The sequence below is a fragment of the Phacochoerus africanus genome, chromosome 2 (genome assembly GCF_016906955.1).
Source record: "Phacochoerus africanus isolate WHEZ1 chromosome 2, ROS_Pafr_v1, whole genome shotgun sequence".
Lineage (NCBI taxonomy): Eukaryota > Metazoa > Chordata > Mammalia > Artiodactyla > Suidae > Phacochoerus > Phacochoerus africanus.
In genome coordinates, this window is record NC_062545.1 from 53,806,488 (window position 1) to 53,822,079 (window position 15,592).

At 39.7% G+C, this 15,592-nt stretch overlaps 1 protein-coding gene across 2 annotated transcripts in view; it reads right to left on the minus strand.

Annotated features, from left to right (window-relative positions):
• The window catches only part of TBX18 (T-box transcription factor 18), a 30,229-nt gene extending 14,989 nt beyond the window's left edge, over window positions 1-15,240 (minus strand). Inside the window, exons 1-4 of one of the 2 annotated variants that reach the window (XM_047760518.1) lie at window positions 14,530-15,240; window positions 13,164-13,368; window positions 10,893-10,994; window positions 7,691-7,862 (exon numbers count right to left, since the gene is read on the minus strand). In XM_047760518.1, the coding sequence (XP_047616474.1) occupies window positions 7,691-7,862; window positions 10,893-10,994; window positions 13,164-13,368; window positions 14,530-14,836 (786 nt within the window). In that variant the 5' untranslated portion in view covers window positions 14,837-15,240. Of the gene's footprint in view, window positions 1-7,690; window positions 7,863-10,892; window positions 10,995-13,163; window positions 14,068-14,529 lie in introns of those variants that run through there. The other variant, XM_047760509.1, reaches the window with a different exon arrangement.
• Window positions 15,241-15,592: the final 352 nt, after the last annotated feature.

Consider the following 15,592-nt stretch of genomic DNA (forward strand, 5'->3'; position numbering starts at 1 on the left):
AACTTAATAAAGTATATCAAAATTAGAATGGGACAGCGTGGAAGTTATTTGCAAACTGTGCATAAAAATACAAAAAAAAGAAAAGGAAATCATTACTTTGGTGGAAGCTTGTGTACAAGCATCTGAATGTAATATCAAATTTCTGTTTCTGAAAACACAAGAATAAATTCATAGGCATTTTATTTATAATGAGCCAAATGGAACACAGAGTCCAAAACAATAAAACTAAAAATGAGATTGAAATGATTATTTGAATTCCACCACACCCATCTCCTAAAAATAAGTATTCGCACACCAAGGTTTTCTTCAGAGAACATTTTTCCTCTGTTGTAACTACAGCATGCCCACTCCAGGGCAGAGGGATTTTAAGGTTACCCCAGGGTTTGCCTTTATGTGTGGTTCACAAAGTCTCTGGTTTGCCTGCAGAGCCAACCAGAGTCCGTGCTTGCATCACAACAAGGCTTCCAAAACCCAGATGCCCCGGGAGGAAAAAGCTCTCAGACTCAGCTAGGGGAATCTGATGATATGGTTCAACTGCCTTCTGTCCAATGATTCCACTTCTGAGAATTTATCCTAAGGAAATATTCCAAATTCAGAAAAGCATCTCATGTCCAAAGATGTGCAGTGCACCATTTATAACAGTGGAAAAACTATAAACCACTCACATGAGTTGATCAGTTAGGTAAATGAAAGTCCACACAATGGGATACAGCATTATTCAGCCATTACTAATGCTTTTAGGACATTTTTAAACCACATAATGCAATGCTCCTTTTTAAATCTTAAATTAGAATAAAGGATCCAAGTTGTTCTTAAACTTACCATAACTACATAAAAATAGACAGTAAAAAGGACCCTTACAAAGATATGATCACCTCTGGATGATGAAATTGTGGGTGAACGTTTTCTTCTTTATTTGTTTCTATTTTCAAGGTTGATGGAGTGGGGTAAAGAAATAGCAGGATCTAATAGGATTTTCTCGTTGCTGCCCAGAATCCGTGGTCAGGTATTCACTAATGAGTTTAGGTAACAAATCTATGTCTTTCCTCAACTGTACACCTTGAAATCGGGTTTTGAGGTGTTAGGAGTTTGGAGAAATGCTTGAACAAAAGACTGGGTAAAACATGGTGGTCAGCCTGCCTCATGTTTTTCAGGATGTGCACAGTTTAATAGGCCCAATTCTGAGCCATTGGTCAGCCCAAACACAAATAGCCCTCTACCTGCAGGGTGCCCCAGGAGTGTCTCCTTGTCACATAAGGATGTCTTTACTCTCTGTTATTAACCAACAGTTTGGGAGTTGATTAAACTAAAATTTTCTTTCAGTGGAGGAAATGCCTGTATAGCAGAGCTAATGATGGTGCTCACCAGACATGCTTGAGTATAAGGAAAGAATGAAGGGACAACAGCCTGGGGACACACAACTTTCCAGGTCTAAAAAGGAGAGAATTTCAGTAACTCATTTATAACTCACAAAATCAATTTAAAGTGTTGCAATTGGAATTTTTTAAGATAAAAACTTATAAAATAAAGTAGAAAAATAGAGTAGGCTGCTTGTGGTAAGGGTAAGTATCATTTGGCAGAATACTGTATTTTCTTTGTGTGTATGTGTGTGCACAAAATCCAACATCTGATGTATGGCTGGCTATGAGTCAAAAAAAAGTTTGAAGAAACAAAGTTTGATTCTAATGATTCTAATGATTAGCAACTTCCAGAGCAGAAGAAAAAATGGAAGAAGCCATTTTACATTCAACAGAGCAAAAATGAAGTGCATGGCCCATTTCAGAAGACTAGAATGAATTTAGAATGAGGAAAACAAAAATTGATTTGGGTTTCTGTTTACTAGTCAAGGAAAACTTGGTTCTCGTTTACTAAGTTTTTGTTCTCTCAAGCAGATGTTTCTATGTAGCTACATCAATTTTAATGTTGTCTATATTCTTACAGAATTTCTAAAATGACTTAAGGTGGGCTATATGGGGGTAGGGTGCAAAATAGCTACGGCGTGCCGATGTTTGTATGTTAAAGGGTAACTGCAAAGAGTAATCTGAAAATTATTCAAGTGAAATAATGTACTTTCAATATTATCTATAGGAATTTAGCATACCCCTGGAGATTGTTGGGGAATGCTAAATAAGCCTCGCTTTTTTATAAAATAGCATTATTTTCTTTTTAATGAACTACCGAAGTTATAATGACAAGTGGTCAGTAATATTTTGGTTATTTAATATAACTAGGGGAACCACTGGCTTTATAAATAAGGAGACCACAATGAAAATGCCCATGACTGAAACTCAGATAATTATAGCTGATCTGCATGTTCCATGCCCTCTGTTCTATTTGGATAGAGGATTTTTTTTCTCTTGCGCATTACCTAGGAGTATAGACAAACACACAGACCTTTGTCCACAAATACACTGGGTGCTTTCCCATGTACAGGTTAATACACATATTTTTCCATGTTAAAGACAATTTGAGTCAAAAGAAGCATCATATTACTTATATTTTATCCGATGGGCCTTAAGTGCCTATAGTTTGACAGACATTTCAGCTGTGCCTTACAAAACTGCTCAAAAGAGAAACACCACCTGCTGATTCTGGAAATGTTCTAGATGACCTAAGTGCCAGTGTTGGAACAAGTCAAGCAAAGAACCCAGAAGGAACAGATAACAAAAACCTGGTTCCCTGCAGTTTAGTGATACAAGGCACTGACTCGCTTTAAATGGAGGGATCAAGGCAGATACATCTGGTCTTAAGCTCAACCGCAAAGTAACCTTGGTTTTATTTCAGGTGTGATGCTGGATATGAAGCACTCCTTACAAATATGGACGTTAAAATTCATCAGCACATTTAATTCACTCAAAATTCTCTGGTTCCCGTACAACCCATGCAAAAACCAAGACTCAAAGAACAAAGGTGATTTGCTCATGAACTAATGTTCGACATCTAAGCTATGGCAAATTCCTTCCATCAGGGAGATCTCAGCGACCTCCCCTGTGATCTTTTGCTTCCTCACCTGATTCTCAAGCAGAAACAGGAAGAGGGTGAGGACAAACTCAGAGCTAGGATGACTCTGTATCAAGGAATCCTCCGTAGCTGGAAGAAGAGACCCTCCTACAGGTTCCCAGGCTATGGCTGCCTGACTATGCTTCCCTCCAAAGCACCCCAGCACTATGGGTATAGTCCTGTCAAGGTTTAAGGTGCACCATTACCTGTTACATGCCTTCTGTTCTGCAGGGAAATGTTCATCTAAATGTTTCCCTCTGGACAGCAAATCCCAGGTAAAACATGCATGTGGTGAGAAGGAAATACCCGCCCCCCCACGCCCCAAGCATGCTGACCACCTGCACAGAGGTAGCTCGAGAACCAGTCCTGGTTTGTATACAGTCCAAGATAAAGCTGACGATGAGTTACCCAAGGAGCAAGGGGGGATAATAAAGTCTTTACGATATTCAAGATCAGCTTTTGGGTGGTGGGGTGTTTCTATGTTCTAGAGTCTCACCCATGTTCCTCTCTAAACAATCCCTGTTATTTGGAAAAATGAAAAATCACTTTGGGGAAAATCACAATGGTGCACAATATCATGTTTCATGCCTTCCTAGGCCCACTCACAGCCCTGTGACAATTTGATTCCTCCAATCTCTCTGTGTTTAATAAAAGTCCTATATCTACATGGAGTTCTTAAGTCACCGTGATGAACACTTGTACGTCTTTAACAGAGTAACACCTGATACTAAGAGGACAGAAAAATGAGAAAGTAAATTAAAAGACAAATTAGAAAATCAGGAGTTCCCATTGTGGCTGAGTGGGTTAAGAACCTGACATAGTGTCTGTGAAGATGAAGGTTTGATCCCTGGGCTTGCTCAGAGGGTTAAGGATCCAGCGTTGCCACAAGCTATAGCACAGATCACAGATGCGGCTCGGATCTGGCAGTTGCTGTGGCTGTGGTGTAGGCCTGAAGCTGCAGCTCCCATTTAACCCCTAGCCTGGGAACGTCCATGTGCTGCGGGTGTGACCAAAAAAAGAAAAAAAAAATCATCTCTCATTAGAGTCTACAGCTTGGTCAGAGATTAATGTCACTTCTTTTAGAATGGGGGAATGTGCTCAACCATATAAGGGCAGTGGGGTGAGAGTCCCTGAGAGGTCTCTGCACCAGGAAAAGGACTGCGATTAGTCCCACCACAAAGTACTGCTGTCTTCTCAGACCCTGAATCACATCAACAGTAGAATAAGATACAAATTCCGGAGTTCCCTTCGTGGTGCAGTGGTTAACGAATCCAACTAGGAACTATGAGGTTGCGGGCTTGATCCCTGGCCTTGCTCAGTGGGTTAACGATCTGGCATTGCCATGAGCTGTGGTGTAGGTTGCAGATGTGGCTCGGATCCTGTGTTGCTGTGGCTATGGCGTAGGCCAGCAGCAAAAGCTCTGACTGGACCCCTAGCCTGGGAACCTCCATATGCTGTGGGAGAGGCCCTAGAAAAGGCAAAAAGACAAAAAAAAAAAGATACAAATTCCTAATCTCTAATCCAACCTTATTTGGGGTCATCAAACTGAGCAAGTATCACAACAGACACCTTCTTCATGGGGCCTTCCAATCTCTCCTGGCTGGAATAGTGTAGGAGCTGACAGCACGATCATCTGGGTGCCTATCTTCTCTCCTCCTCTAGGCTAGAAGATCACTGAAGGCAGAGACTATGACACTACACAAAGCCTTTGTTTTTAAATAAATAACAGACAAGAGAATTTTCCCTCCTACATTCTCTTCTAGTGTCAAGTGATGCATACAAATACAAATTTGCAAAGGCAATTTCCTTGCTTCCAAAATGCACAGGTACATTTCTTTCTCTCCTGGTTCCCCACAAACACGAAATACTTTCCTTTATTAAAGTATTATATCCTGTCACCAACCTTGAAAGAAAAATTTTACTGGAAGATGACACTTCTTCAGATGTTGCCTGTTTTTTGATTTTTATTTTTCTTAATAGTGAACCATTATAATTATTTAGGTATAAACAATTGTGGTTCAAATTTCAAACTGCTCTGTATTTTAAACAAATGCTGCGTGATGATTAGTGTTATGTGTTAACTTGGCTAGGCCATAGTACCGAGATATTTGGTTAAACACAAGTTTTGATGTTGAATTGAAGGTATTTTTTAGTTAAGATTAATATTTAAATAAGTAGATTTTTAGTAAAGCAGATTAACCTCCATAATGTGGGTGAGTTTCATCCATTCAGTTGAAAAACTTAAGAGAAAAGGATTGAGGAAGTCCCCTGAGGAAGAGGAAATTCTGCTTAGAGAACTAGGCTGCAAAATGAGCTCTCCTCGGGTCTTCAGCCTGGCATCTACCCTGAGAATTTCCAACCTACCAGCCCCCACAATTGCATAAGCCAGTTCCCTAAGATAAATCTCTTGATGTTAGATAGATAGATAGATAGATAGATAGATAGATAGATAGATAGATAGATAGAAAGATAGATAGACTGATCGATCAATTGATCTGGATAGACAATATATTCCATTGGTTCTGTTTTTCTAGAGAATACCGTTTTAAATAGAGTCTACTGAAATTATGAAGTTAACATCATGTAGATGGATAAATTACTAGATATATATCTAATATTGTAGATATGTTAGGTATTAGCTATAAAGCCAGAAATTTGTTCTGAAAGAACTAGAATTAAAGAATGGCTGTATTTGTTTAAGTTGTTTAAAGGAGTTTATACTTTATATGTGACAGTGTATAGTTTTTAAACCCAATTATCCCTTTAAGTAAATATTCTCAAACTACAGAACTCAGAAAAGTGGAGTATATTTATATTAAAAACCCCTCAATGGATGCACTGGTAAAATTTCACAGTTAGCTCTCTGAATAAAACAAAAGAAGCAAGTGTCAAGTGAAAAATAAGTGCGACAACTTGAAGATGTATATAAAGGAAAAAAAAAGGGATTCAAAATAATGCACTAAAATATAGGGCATGACCCATATGTTCATAGCAGCACTATTTATAATAGCTAAATCATGGAAGCAACCTAAATCTCCATCAACAGATGAATGGATTAAGAAAATGTGTATATGTTGCATACACATATATACATGCAATGGAATACTACTCTGCCATAAAAAAGAACGAAATAATGCTATTTGTGGCAATATGGATGCAACTAGAGATTATCATACTAAGTGAAGTAAGTCAGAAAGAGAAAAACATATACCATATGATATAATATCTATAAGGAATCTAAAGTATGGCATAAATGAGCTTATCTACAAAATGGAAGCAGACATGGAGAACAGAGTTGTGGTTACTAAGAAGGAGAGGGGAGGGAGAGGAATGAACTGGGAGTCTGGGGTTAGTAGATGCAAACTATTACATTGAGAGTAGATAAGCAACGAGGTCCTACACTATAGCACAGGGAACTCTATCCAGTCTTTTGGGATAGACCATGATGGAAGATAATATAAAAAGGGGAATGTGTATATATATATATATTCATTTGAGTCATTTGGCTGTACAGCAGAAATTGGCACAACACTGTAAATTAACTATAATTTTTAAAAATACCAAAAAATAGGGTGTGAAGTTGAATTCAGAAATGAAATGTACTATGTTACCTTTCTGATCCTGTTTTAAATCATAAAAGGCAACAAATAAACAAAAGCACGGGCAGTTTGAGAGACATGAGTCTTAAAAATCCAGATACTGCATTTGTACCACAACAAAATTTTACTTGAATATCTTCATTAAGGTCAGTTGCTTAAGATATTGTCTAGCAACTTACAAATCACATCCTGTCATCACTGTTTTACTAGCTTATAAGAGTTTGCATTTTTTTTAAAAGATTTGCCCGAAAATATCCTATCTTATGTCACCTCTTTGAGAAATGAAATAGTTGGTAGTCCTTTTATATACATTATATCTTCAAAAGGCATTTCAATCCTGCCTCAATCGAAACCCTCTCAAATAACAGAAACTCAATAGAAATGTCGGCATTGAATGGAAATCAGCATGTATCCAGAGTTACTTACTTATTAAAATAACAATGTAGAAATCTTGCCCAGGAACAATACTGCATAAAAGTTAATAAGGTGTTAAAAACGACTGTATTATTGAAATGGCAGACTTTAGCATATACATATGTATGTATGTGTGTATATATATATAATATTTCACCAGTTTTATGACAAAAAGGAATTATCATTATAACATATTTTGACACATTGGATGTCATTACAATACAACTGGGAGCTTGCAGATGGAACACACAAATAGCATAAGCCTGGACTATTACCGAGAAGCAATAAGCCTCAGATGGAAAAGAAGTGGATGCAGGCAGGACATAATAAATCATTATACCTGTCCATCCAACTGCCAAGAACTCATATTCAGAGTATACTACTTGGCACTCCATGGGATTTCAAACAAATGTTTGGGCTAAAAATGTCTCCTCAAGGTTCTTTCATTCCAATACAAACACAGTTATCTAGTTTTACCTATTAAATGCTTCACAGAGTAAAGCCACTGCCATAGTCTCTGATGAAAATATAACCTTGTTTTTGCATTGATTATGCACAGGCTGATGAACCAGAAGAGGAAAATTACAATTTCAGAAAAGCTCGCTTCCTCAGGCAAGTGCAGTATAGATATGGCTATCCCATCCAATGGGGGCGAATTAGGGAGGCCATCTACTCACATGGCCTTGGTCGTCCAGTTCATTGTTGGTGAGCTTCAGCTTGTCAAAACTGATCACTTGTCGCATCCAAGTCTCCCCTGAGGCAGGTGAGTCTGGATGAATATAAACCCGGGGTGGCACAGGGGAGTCAGCATTACCAGCCACCATCCATTTAGAGCTGTGGTAAACATACCTAGAAGGCAATGACAAGGCTCAGAATGTGGACTATTGCTTTCTTGGAGTTTCCAACCCAATAGACTCAGACAAGACGTGCACCTTTTTTTAAGTCTAAAATACAACAATTTGCTCTTTACAGTCAATGCATATAAAATAAGAATTCAAGCGTGTCTTAAAAACTCTGAGGCAGTGTGGCCTATTGACCACTCAAAGTGGTATGTTAAGGATTTAATGAAAAATATGCACACTATCTCCACCATAAATGCAAGTATCTGCATTCTTATGAATCATATTTATTCATGTTAGACATTCTGTCTGCATTCTGACATTTTTCATTTTTCATCTGGATATTCAATTGATATGAAGAAACTGCAAGTGGTCAAGCTTCCCTTTAAGTAAATGCCCAAAATATCTTAAAGTGTCCCACATACTTTATCACTTTCCATTTTAGGTTATGTACAGACTGATGAGATAGGTGGTAGAAAGGCAACCGGAAACTGTCAGAAGTTTCAATGAATTTATTTTCATAGGAGAAAAAGTTTCACCTATTACCATTTAGAATTTTTTTTCTAACCCTATTACACCATAAACTGAGAATATTCAGCTTAATTTTTAATCTGTATAATCCTAAAATGTAGGCCTTTATCTCCCACATTTCTTTCTTGACTGTTGTAAGAAAATTCTTTTAAATTTTTTATACCACTAATTAAAATAAACATCAAACGTTTAAAATTTTGGTATACCTAATTAATACTGCCTTTCTAATTAAGAGACAAACATCCTATTCTATTTATTTATATATGTCAACTATATTACTCTGTAACAATATTTAAGTAACAATGTTTCAAGTAATATATAAGACCATAATGTTTAATCATATTCAGATTATCATTTCTTAATGTTAATTTCAAATACACTAATTCAAAAACTAGAAACTGGTACGTCAATATTTGACTTTGAAAAGAGTAGAAAATGAAGTCATAAACTTAGATGTTTTTCTTCCATTTGTGTTTTAAAATATGGCATACAATTTCAAGCAACAATTTACAAATAGTCTCAGAGAATCCTGCCAGTATAGCATGGAAATTTCTTTTTAAAATAGCATGAAACATTTTTATAACATCTCTGGTGAGGCCCACTGTTTCAATCATGGTCACATATTTCATTCTCTTTTTAGATCAATAAACTTTCTATTCTTTAATTCCTTTTCTTGGGGAAAAATACATAATCACAATAATAAGAATAGGAATAAAACTTCCTTTAACTGATACAGTGTAATTTCAATAAATAAGTCCCTAAGTGCATGGGCTTTTGTGAATATTAATTTTATATTCTAACAAATCATAATCTTTTTAAATTGACCAAATACCACTCTGAAAGGAGAGAATATGCCAAAAACAATGCTTCTACTATTGCTGAAAAGATTGGAAAATACAATGCAAATCTTAGAAATGCAAGAAAAAGCAGCACTCTGGATATAGCTATTACCAAAAGAAACAGAGTAACATCTCTTTCAAATCCTTGGAAAATTATGCATATTGAATCATTTAAAAATCCACACCCACTAAGGGAATAAACACTACATGTTACATATTCTCTGTGAAGCATTCTAAATATAAATACTAAAACAAATTTTCTCTTGAGATGCAATATTAATGAAAGCAAATTTATGTTTTACAATTTTCTTTTAAAATCTGCCATCTTAATACTTAAAATTGTTCTTGCTTTATGTGAGAATAATAAGAATCAGTTTAGTAAAATAAACCATCCGAAATATATAGGAAAGTTTTGGAGAAAGAAATAGGAGACAAACTTAGAAGAGAAAGGAATATTTTCTAAGCTCATTAAGAATTACATTTCTTCCTCAGCACAAAACCCAAATTAGAATATGCATTTTTAAACCCAGCACATTTAAAGAATAAACTTCAATGCCTTGTAGCTTCTGTCATGTAGTAGATAATTTTAGCTAAACTCCCTAATGAGTTATTTAATTAAAATAAATGATACAGCTTATATACAAAACACAAATAAAACTGTCCTTTATATTACCCATTCTTTAGTATTTCATATGTGCCTTACTAATTAAATCAGTATACTTTTGACACCATAAACCTGTTTTATAAAAGGAATTACCAACTTTTAAAAAGCGATAAAAGCCAAATCTGATTTAATTTAAAAACTTACTAAATTTTCTAGTTGTTTATATTTTAAGAAGAAAGAAGACCAAAATTTAAAGTGACATCTTTTGATCTTCCACTCAAAGTGTCCTTTCTTTAATATTAACATTTTTAACTCCTCAGGAAAATGAAAAGAATTGTCATTGAAAATCGCTGACTTGCTTACATGCAGAAGGAAAAGCAAAGATTGGTCTGATACTGAAGATTGTTTCTTTTACGACTTGATATCCAATAAATATAATTCTCTCAAAATCCAAACATTACAAAGTTTTTAAGAAATTACTGTTAACTATCAACTAAAAAAACAGCATGGTAACAAATTCATTACCAGTTTAAAAATGTTTTCGTATTGTAATGAATTTTGAGATTTTGTTATTCTAGATTGTGAAAAATCTTCAATAATTTTCTCAAACTAAAGGGAAAAAGCCTGCACACAGATATGATTTTGTACATAACAAAATAAAGGGAACTTATGTAAAGATGAAAAAAGCACAAGGACAATGAAACAATGTGTTCAATATTATGTATATCTACAAACCATACTCAACATTTCCTCTCAAAATCCTAATCGAAATGTGAATCAATGGAAAAGACACATTTCGTTCAGCAACAGGAAACTGGCCCTTTGTTAAAATTCCTCAACACTTAAAGACATTTCTGTATTTATTAAAAGCAAAGCAAAAAATAATTTTTCACATTTATTGCAAGAGAAAGCACAGTCTGGACTACTGGAAGTGACAGGCTTGGATTATGGATCTGAGACTTCTGCAGGCTTCTGGAAACAAATATCAGCCAGCACAGATCAAACAGATGTAGCCTATAAAATCCCTGCATTTCCTTTTTCCTCTGTACCCATCCAGTCACTGTACCTGTATCTCTTGTTGTCCACCGGCACAATATCCATGGCAATGTAATACTGCTGGTGAGGATCTAATCCAGAGATCTTCACTCTCATTGCTGGAAACATGCGCCTATGTATAACGGAGGGGAGGAAAGAGGGTTTTGGGTTTTGTTTGTTTATGATTACACTCGGAGAATGAATAAGCACAGAAAACTCTTGAATCTGTATTTTTCATATGACCAAATGTATAGCATTCACTTTGGTAATGTCATTCAAAGAATACAAGGGCAGGACATATCAAAACCTGAGCCACTTAAACGTAATTTGTTGTACCCCGTATTGCATTCCATGTTTACTGAAATGTCAGTATAGCTAAAAGCAAAAGAAAAAAAAAATTGCACACTGACATATAATGGCACAGAAAACACTTTATTTTTTAAACAAAAATCAGTAAACAGACTAACTTTAATACTACAAATAACAAAATGTTCCAAATAGTAGAAATAGAAAATTTGAATTTCTAAAAGTGATCAAATATATTATAATGTGAAATTTTAAAAGGGTTATAAAAAACCACAAGGAGCCAATGTGCCATGCCATAACCAAACAATATGTTCTTTATTGAGACAGGACTTCCTGTCTGCAGCATGGTAAAGGTGAAGTGCAAAAGTTGCTCTAAATTTGAAAGGTATAGTAAAACTTCTTTATTGAAAGCAGAAACTAAACACAATGTATATTTACCAAATCATTCCTTCCCCACCATCCCCTGAAAATACTTTTTTTTTAACCACACTTACTCAAAATTTTGCTAATTAAAACAAATGAAAATTCACATTTTTCTTAGCTTCTCAGAGAGGCATATCAAAGGAGATGCTAAAGTAAATGCATCCATCTTTTAAAAGGGACACAGTAGCACAGAATACAACAGCAAATTATTGTATATAAAAAATAAATAGAGCAGTTGTTTCTTCTATTTTTTAACTTTCATTTATCGATTTATGTCTAGGACCCTCCCAGTTAATCTAATTTTTGCTAATTTAACTTTACAACCCAAATTTTAGTGCTATTATTTACCAAAAAAATGTTTCCTATAACAACAATGCCATTAAAGACCACTTTCAGAGAAAAGAAAGTCCATTATTCCTAACTAGGCATGAGAACAGTTTAATATGCTGGCTGTTTTAGTGTTATTTCAGTGCACCTGTAAGATAAAGAGTAAAGGTCTTTAACTACATCCTTTATAAGACAACTGTTGCTTTGTGTTGTTGAAGACTGAATTTAGATCATTAATAAAAGCTCTGTGAAAATGTAGAAGGTAGCATATGGATTCAATAAAATATGTTTTTGTAATTTCTAATAAGTTTGGATACTTTTATGCTATCCAGCTTTCTGCCATGTGTACTCCCTAAAAGAGTTGTGTATGCTTATTCTTAAAGAAATGTTTCTTTAAGAAAAGATATTATTCATAGATTTCTCTGCACCAAATGAACTGAAAATTTTAGAACGCAAATATTTCTGTGCCTCCGTCGAATTAACATGATCTGTGCAACAAATCAATTTATTTTACTACCTGATGGATGTGCAAATTTCACACTTTCAAAAAACAGATATAACTCCTGACACCTTTTTTAAAAATATTCCTCGGCAAAATTAGGCTGATTTGATGGATTTCATTCAGGAAAAAAAATTAACCATGTAACTGAGGATCTACAAACAATGTTTTTTCAATCAGGGCAATTATTTTTGCAGGCTGTATTGCCAGTGATTTCAGGAATTTTCATCTTAGTCTGATATCAAAATAGCATAATACATCACGTTCTCAAATGCGATCAAATCTTCTGATAAAGAATCAAATGGAAGCTTCAAATCTAAAAAAAGCAAATGATAGCTGGCTAAGGAGTAAACTGCATTTTAAAAAAGGGGGTACCCGTTATCTGTTCTATAGTTCCAGGAACATAACTAAAGCCTAAATACATGCCCGAGCATTTGCTAAGTATGATCACGAATCTATTAACTATCATGCACGCTAAATAGCCGCAGTAACCGCCACAGCCTCCGCGGCGACAGCGATCGCCGCGCTAGCATCCAAGAAGAGCATGGCGGGCTGTGCCCCTCACCAACTGCATTCAGGGTTAGGTAGGCAAAGCCGGTCTCAAAAGTGAACCGCTACCCAGGGCCTTGTCTAGTCCGTAGAAACTGCTAACCAGAGGCCACACAGCGCTGCAGCCCCTTCTTCCTAACCCACCAAAGAGTAGGGTGAAGCCAGGGCCAGGGCCGTTCGCGCCAGCTTGTCCTTTACCTGCCCGCCTTGGTGATGATCATCTCCGTGCCAATCTCATGAAAGCGCTTCCAGAGTTCAGCTCCCTGCAGATCCACCCGCGGGGTCTGCGGCGAGGGCAGCGGGGTCCCCGGCCGGGCCAGGGCCGGCGCCGGGGACGCCTTCGGGGAGCCTCCTGGGGACGCCAGCGGGGAAGCGCCGTGCAGGAACCCGTCCTCACAGCTTCCTGGGCAGCAAAAGTTAGAGAGGGGTAACGGGTGAGGGCTCGAGGTGGGAAGCCTGGTGAGGAGACAGTTACACCCGAGGGCGGCTGGGGAGAGGAAAAAGGCCGGAGGAAAAGGAAAGCTTTCTTGCCGTCGGGTGCTTATAACAAACAGGCCCGGGGTAAACAGCCATTCTGCCAGCCAAAGTGACCAACTACGCCCGACGCTCAAGTAGGGCCCACCCCACCCTCCTCGCTTCAGACGGGTCACGGCCGGCCCCCAAATAAGTTTTGTGCCACGGCTAGAGTCTGGGATGCTTTCCCAACTGAGCCAGAGATGAGTTCCCAAGTCCGGATCCCCAGCGCAGGCCTGGAGAGCGCGAAGCAAAAGCTCCTTGCTCCCGGGCCCCAGGCCCCTGGTCCCAAGCGCCCAGGCCTCCCTTAGCAATAGGCATCCAAAGCGCCTTGTTTTGGGCCCGGCGGGAGGCATCCTCTAGAAAGCTCTTCAGACACTGCTCCTGGCAGACTTTCCAGCCTTCCTGAGCTTCTCAGCCTTGGGAAAAGAAGAGCGCGAAAAACAAGCCCACGATCTCTGTCCGCCCTGGCAGCGGGAATCCAGAGGAGAAGGGAAGGGAAGCGATCAGCTACCCCTCGGGAAACCACGTTTGCAAATAACGCTGTCTTCTTCCCGGTTTGCCTAAACGTTTTAGGAATTCGTTTCGGTTTGCGGTAGGAGGAGGTGTTATGCCTTAGCTCCCCCCACTCCCAGGCTTTTAATGGTTAGGAAAGAAAAAAAGAGCACCCGCGGTCTTGAAACCCCAGGGGAGGCAGATGCGGAAAGCCCAGATCTGTACCGCGGAGGGCCGCAAACTGCAGCCGCTGAGGGCGCGAGTCTCCAAGTGGGCAGCAGCCTGAGAAGCGAGGCTGAAAACAGCATTTTAACCTTTGGAGGGTGACTCGAGTTGCCAGGCGAGAGCGGCCCAGGCAGCAGCGAGCTTTGCGCCCTGACACCCACCGGTAGTGCGTTAGTGGCTGAGTTGCCTCGGGTATGTAGGGACACCGAGCGCGCGCGCGCGCGCGCACGCCCACAACTCTCAGAAGTTCAGGTTCTCAGCCGCGGGGCTGGCCGGAGGGACTGGGAGGGTACGCGTGGGGAAGAAGTTGGGTGGGAAGGGGCCGACTCACCCGCGGTTCCGCGAGAGCCGCAGCTCCGCTCCAGTTCTGCGCAGCTCCGGGTGGGCCCGGACGCCGCCCCCGCCGGCGGCGGGAGCGCAGTACCTTCATCCCCCTCAGAAGAGCCTTTTTCGCCCTCGCCGCCGCCACGGCTGCAGCCTCCGTCATCTAAGGCCCCAGCCACCTCTTCCGTGCCCAGCTTTCGTCGCTTCTTCTGAAGCTGTTGCTGCTTCTCCGCGCCGATCAATGCCTCCACGGAGAAGGCGTGCGCCTTAAGGCTTAGCATGCTGCATGGCGAACCCCTCCGCTTCTCGGCCATTCCCGCCGCCCGGCGCCCGCCGCTCACTCATATACACACACACAGGCACACGCACACACTCGCTTTCCTTCCCCGACCAAAATCTGAAGGACTCTCAGGGCCTCCCGCAGACCGAGATCTGCCCCCTGCCCCGCCGCGGGCAAAAACAAATTTGGCGTTTCCTCTTTCGCGCTGGTGCTGGGATCCGAGGAACCAGCAACGCGCCCGCCAAGTTTCCTTCCCTTGGTCTCTCGCGCGCGCTCCCTCACTGATGGACTCCTTCGCTCCCACCCCCTCCACCTCCTCCTGCTGCTCCAAGATCTGCCTCGACTGATGCGCCAGAGAGGACTAACATGGGTAAAAAACACTCTGCGGACACAAATTAGAGATTGTAATTGAAATTTGTTGCCTTGATCTGTCAGCACTTCCAGGCAGGAGAGCGGTGGGAAGAACTTGCTCATTAGTGTCAATAAAGGGGCGGAGGCGGAGTTCGGGCTTCTGTCAGTCACCGAGACGGCTCGCCAATCAGGAGGCGCCGACTCCGCTCAGCCCGCGCCCACTTCCTTACAAGGTCGCGAAAAACCTAAAGTGAAAAGCGCCGCCGTCTGGCTTGGAAGTACCAGCCCCGGCGCTGAACCCAGTCTCCCTGCCTCCCACAGCCCAGTTCTGCTCGGGAATCTCCAGCTTTCCTCACCGAGACCTGACGCTCCTGAAGGCCGAAGAAGGCCGAAGCTTTCTTCTTCAGCATTAAACCGAAATGATCCCCACGTTAGAATA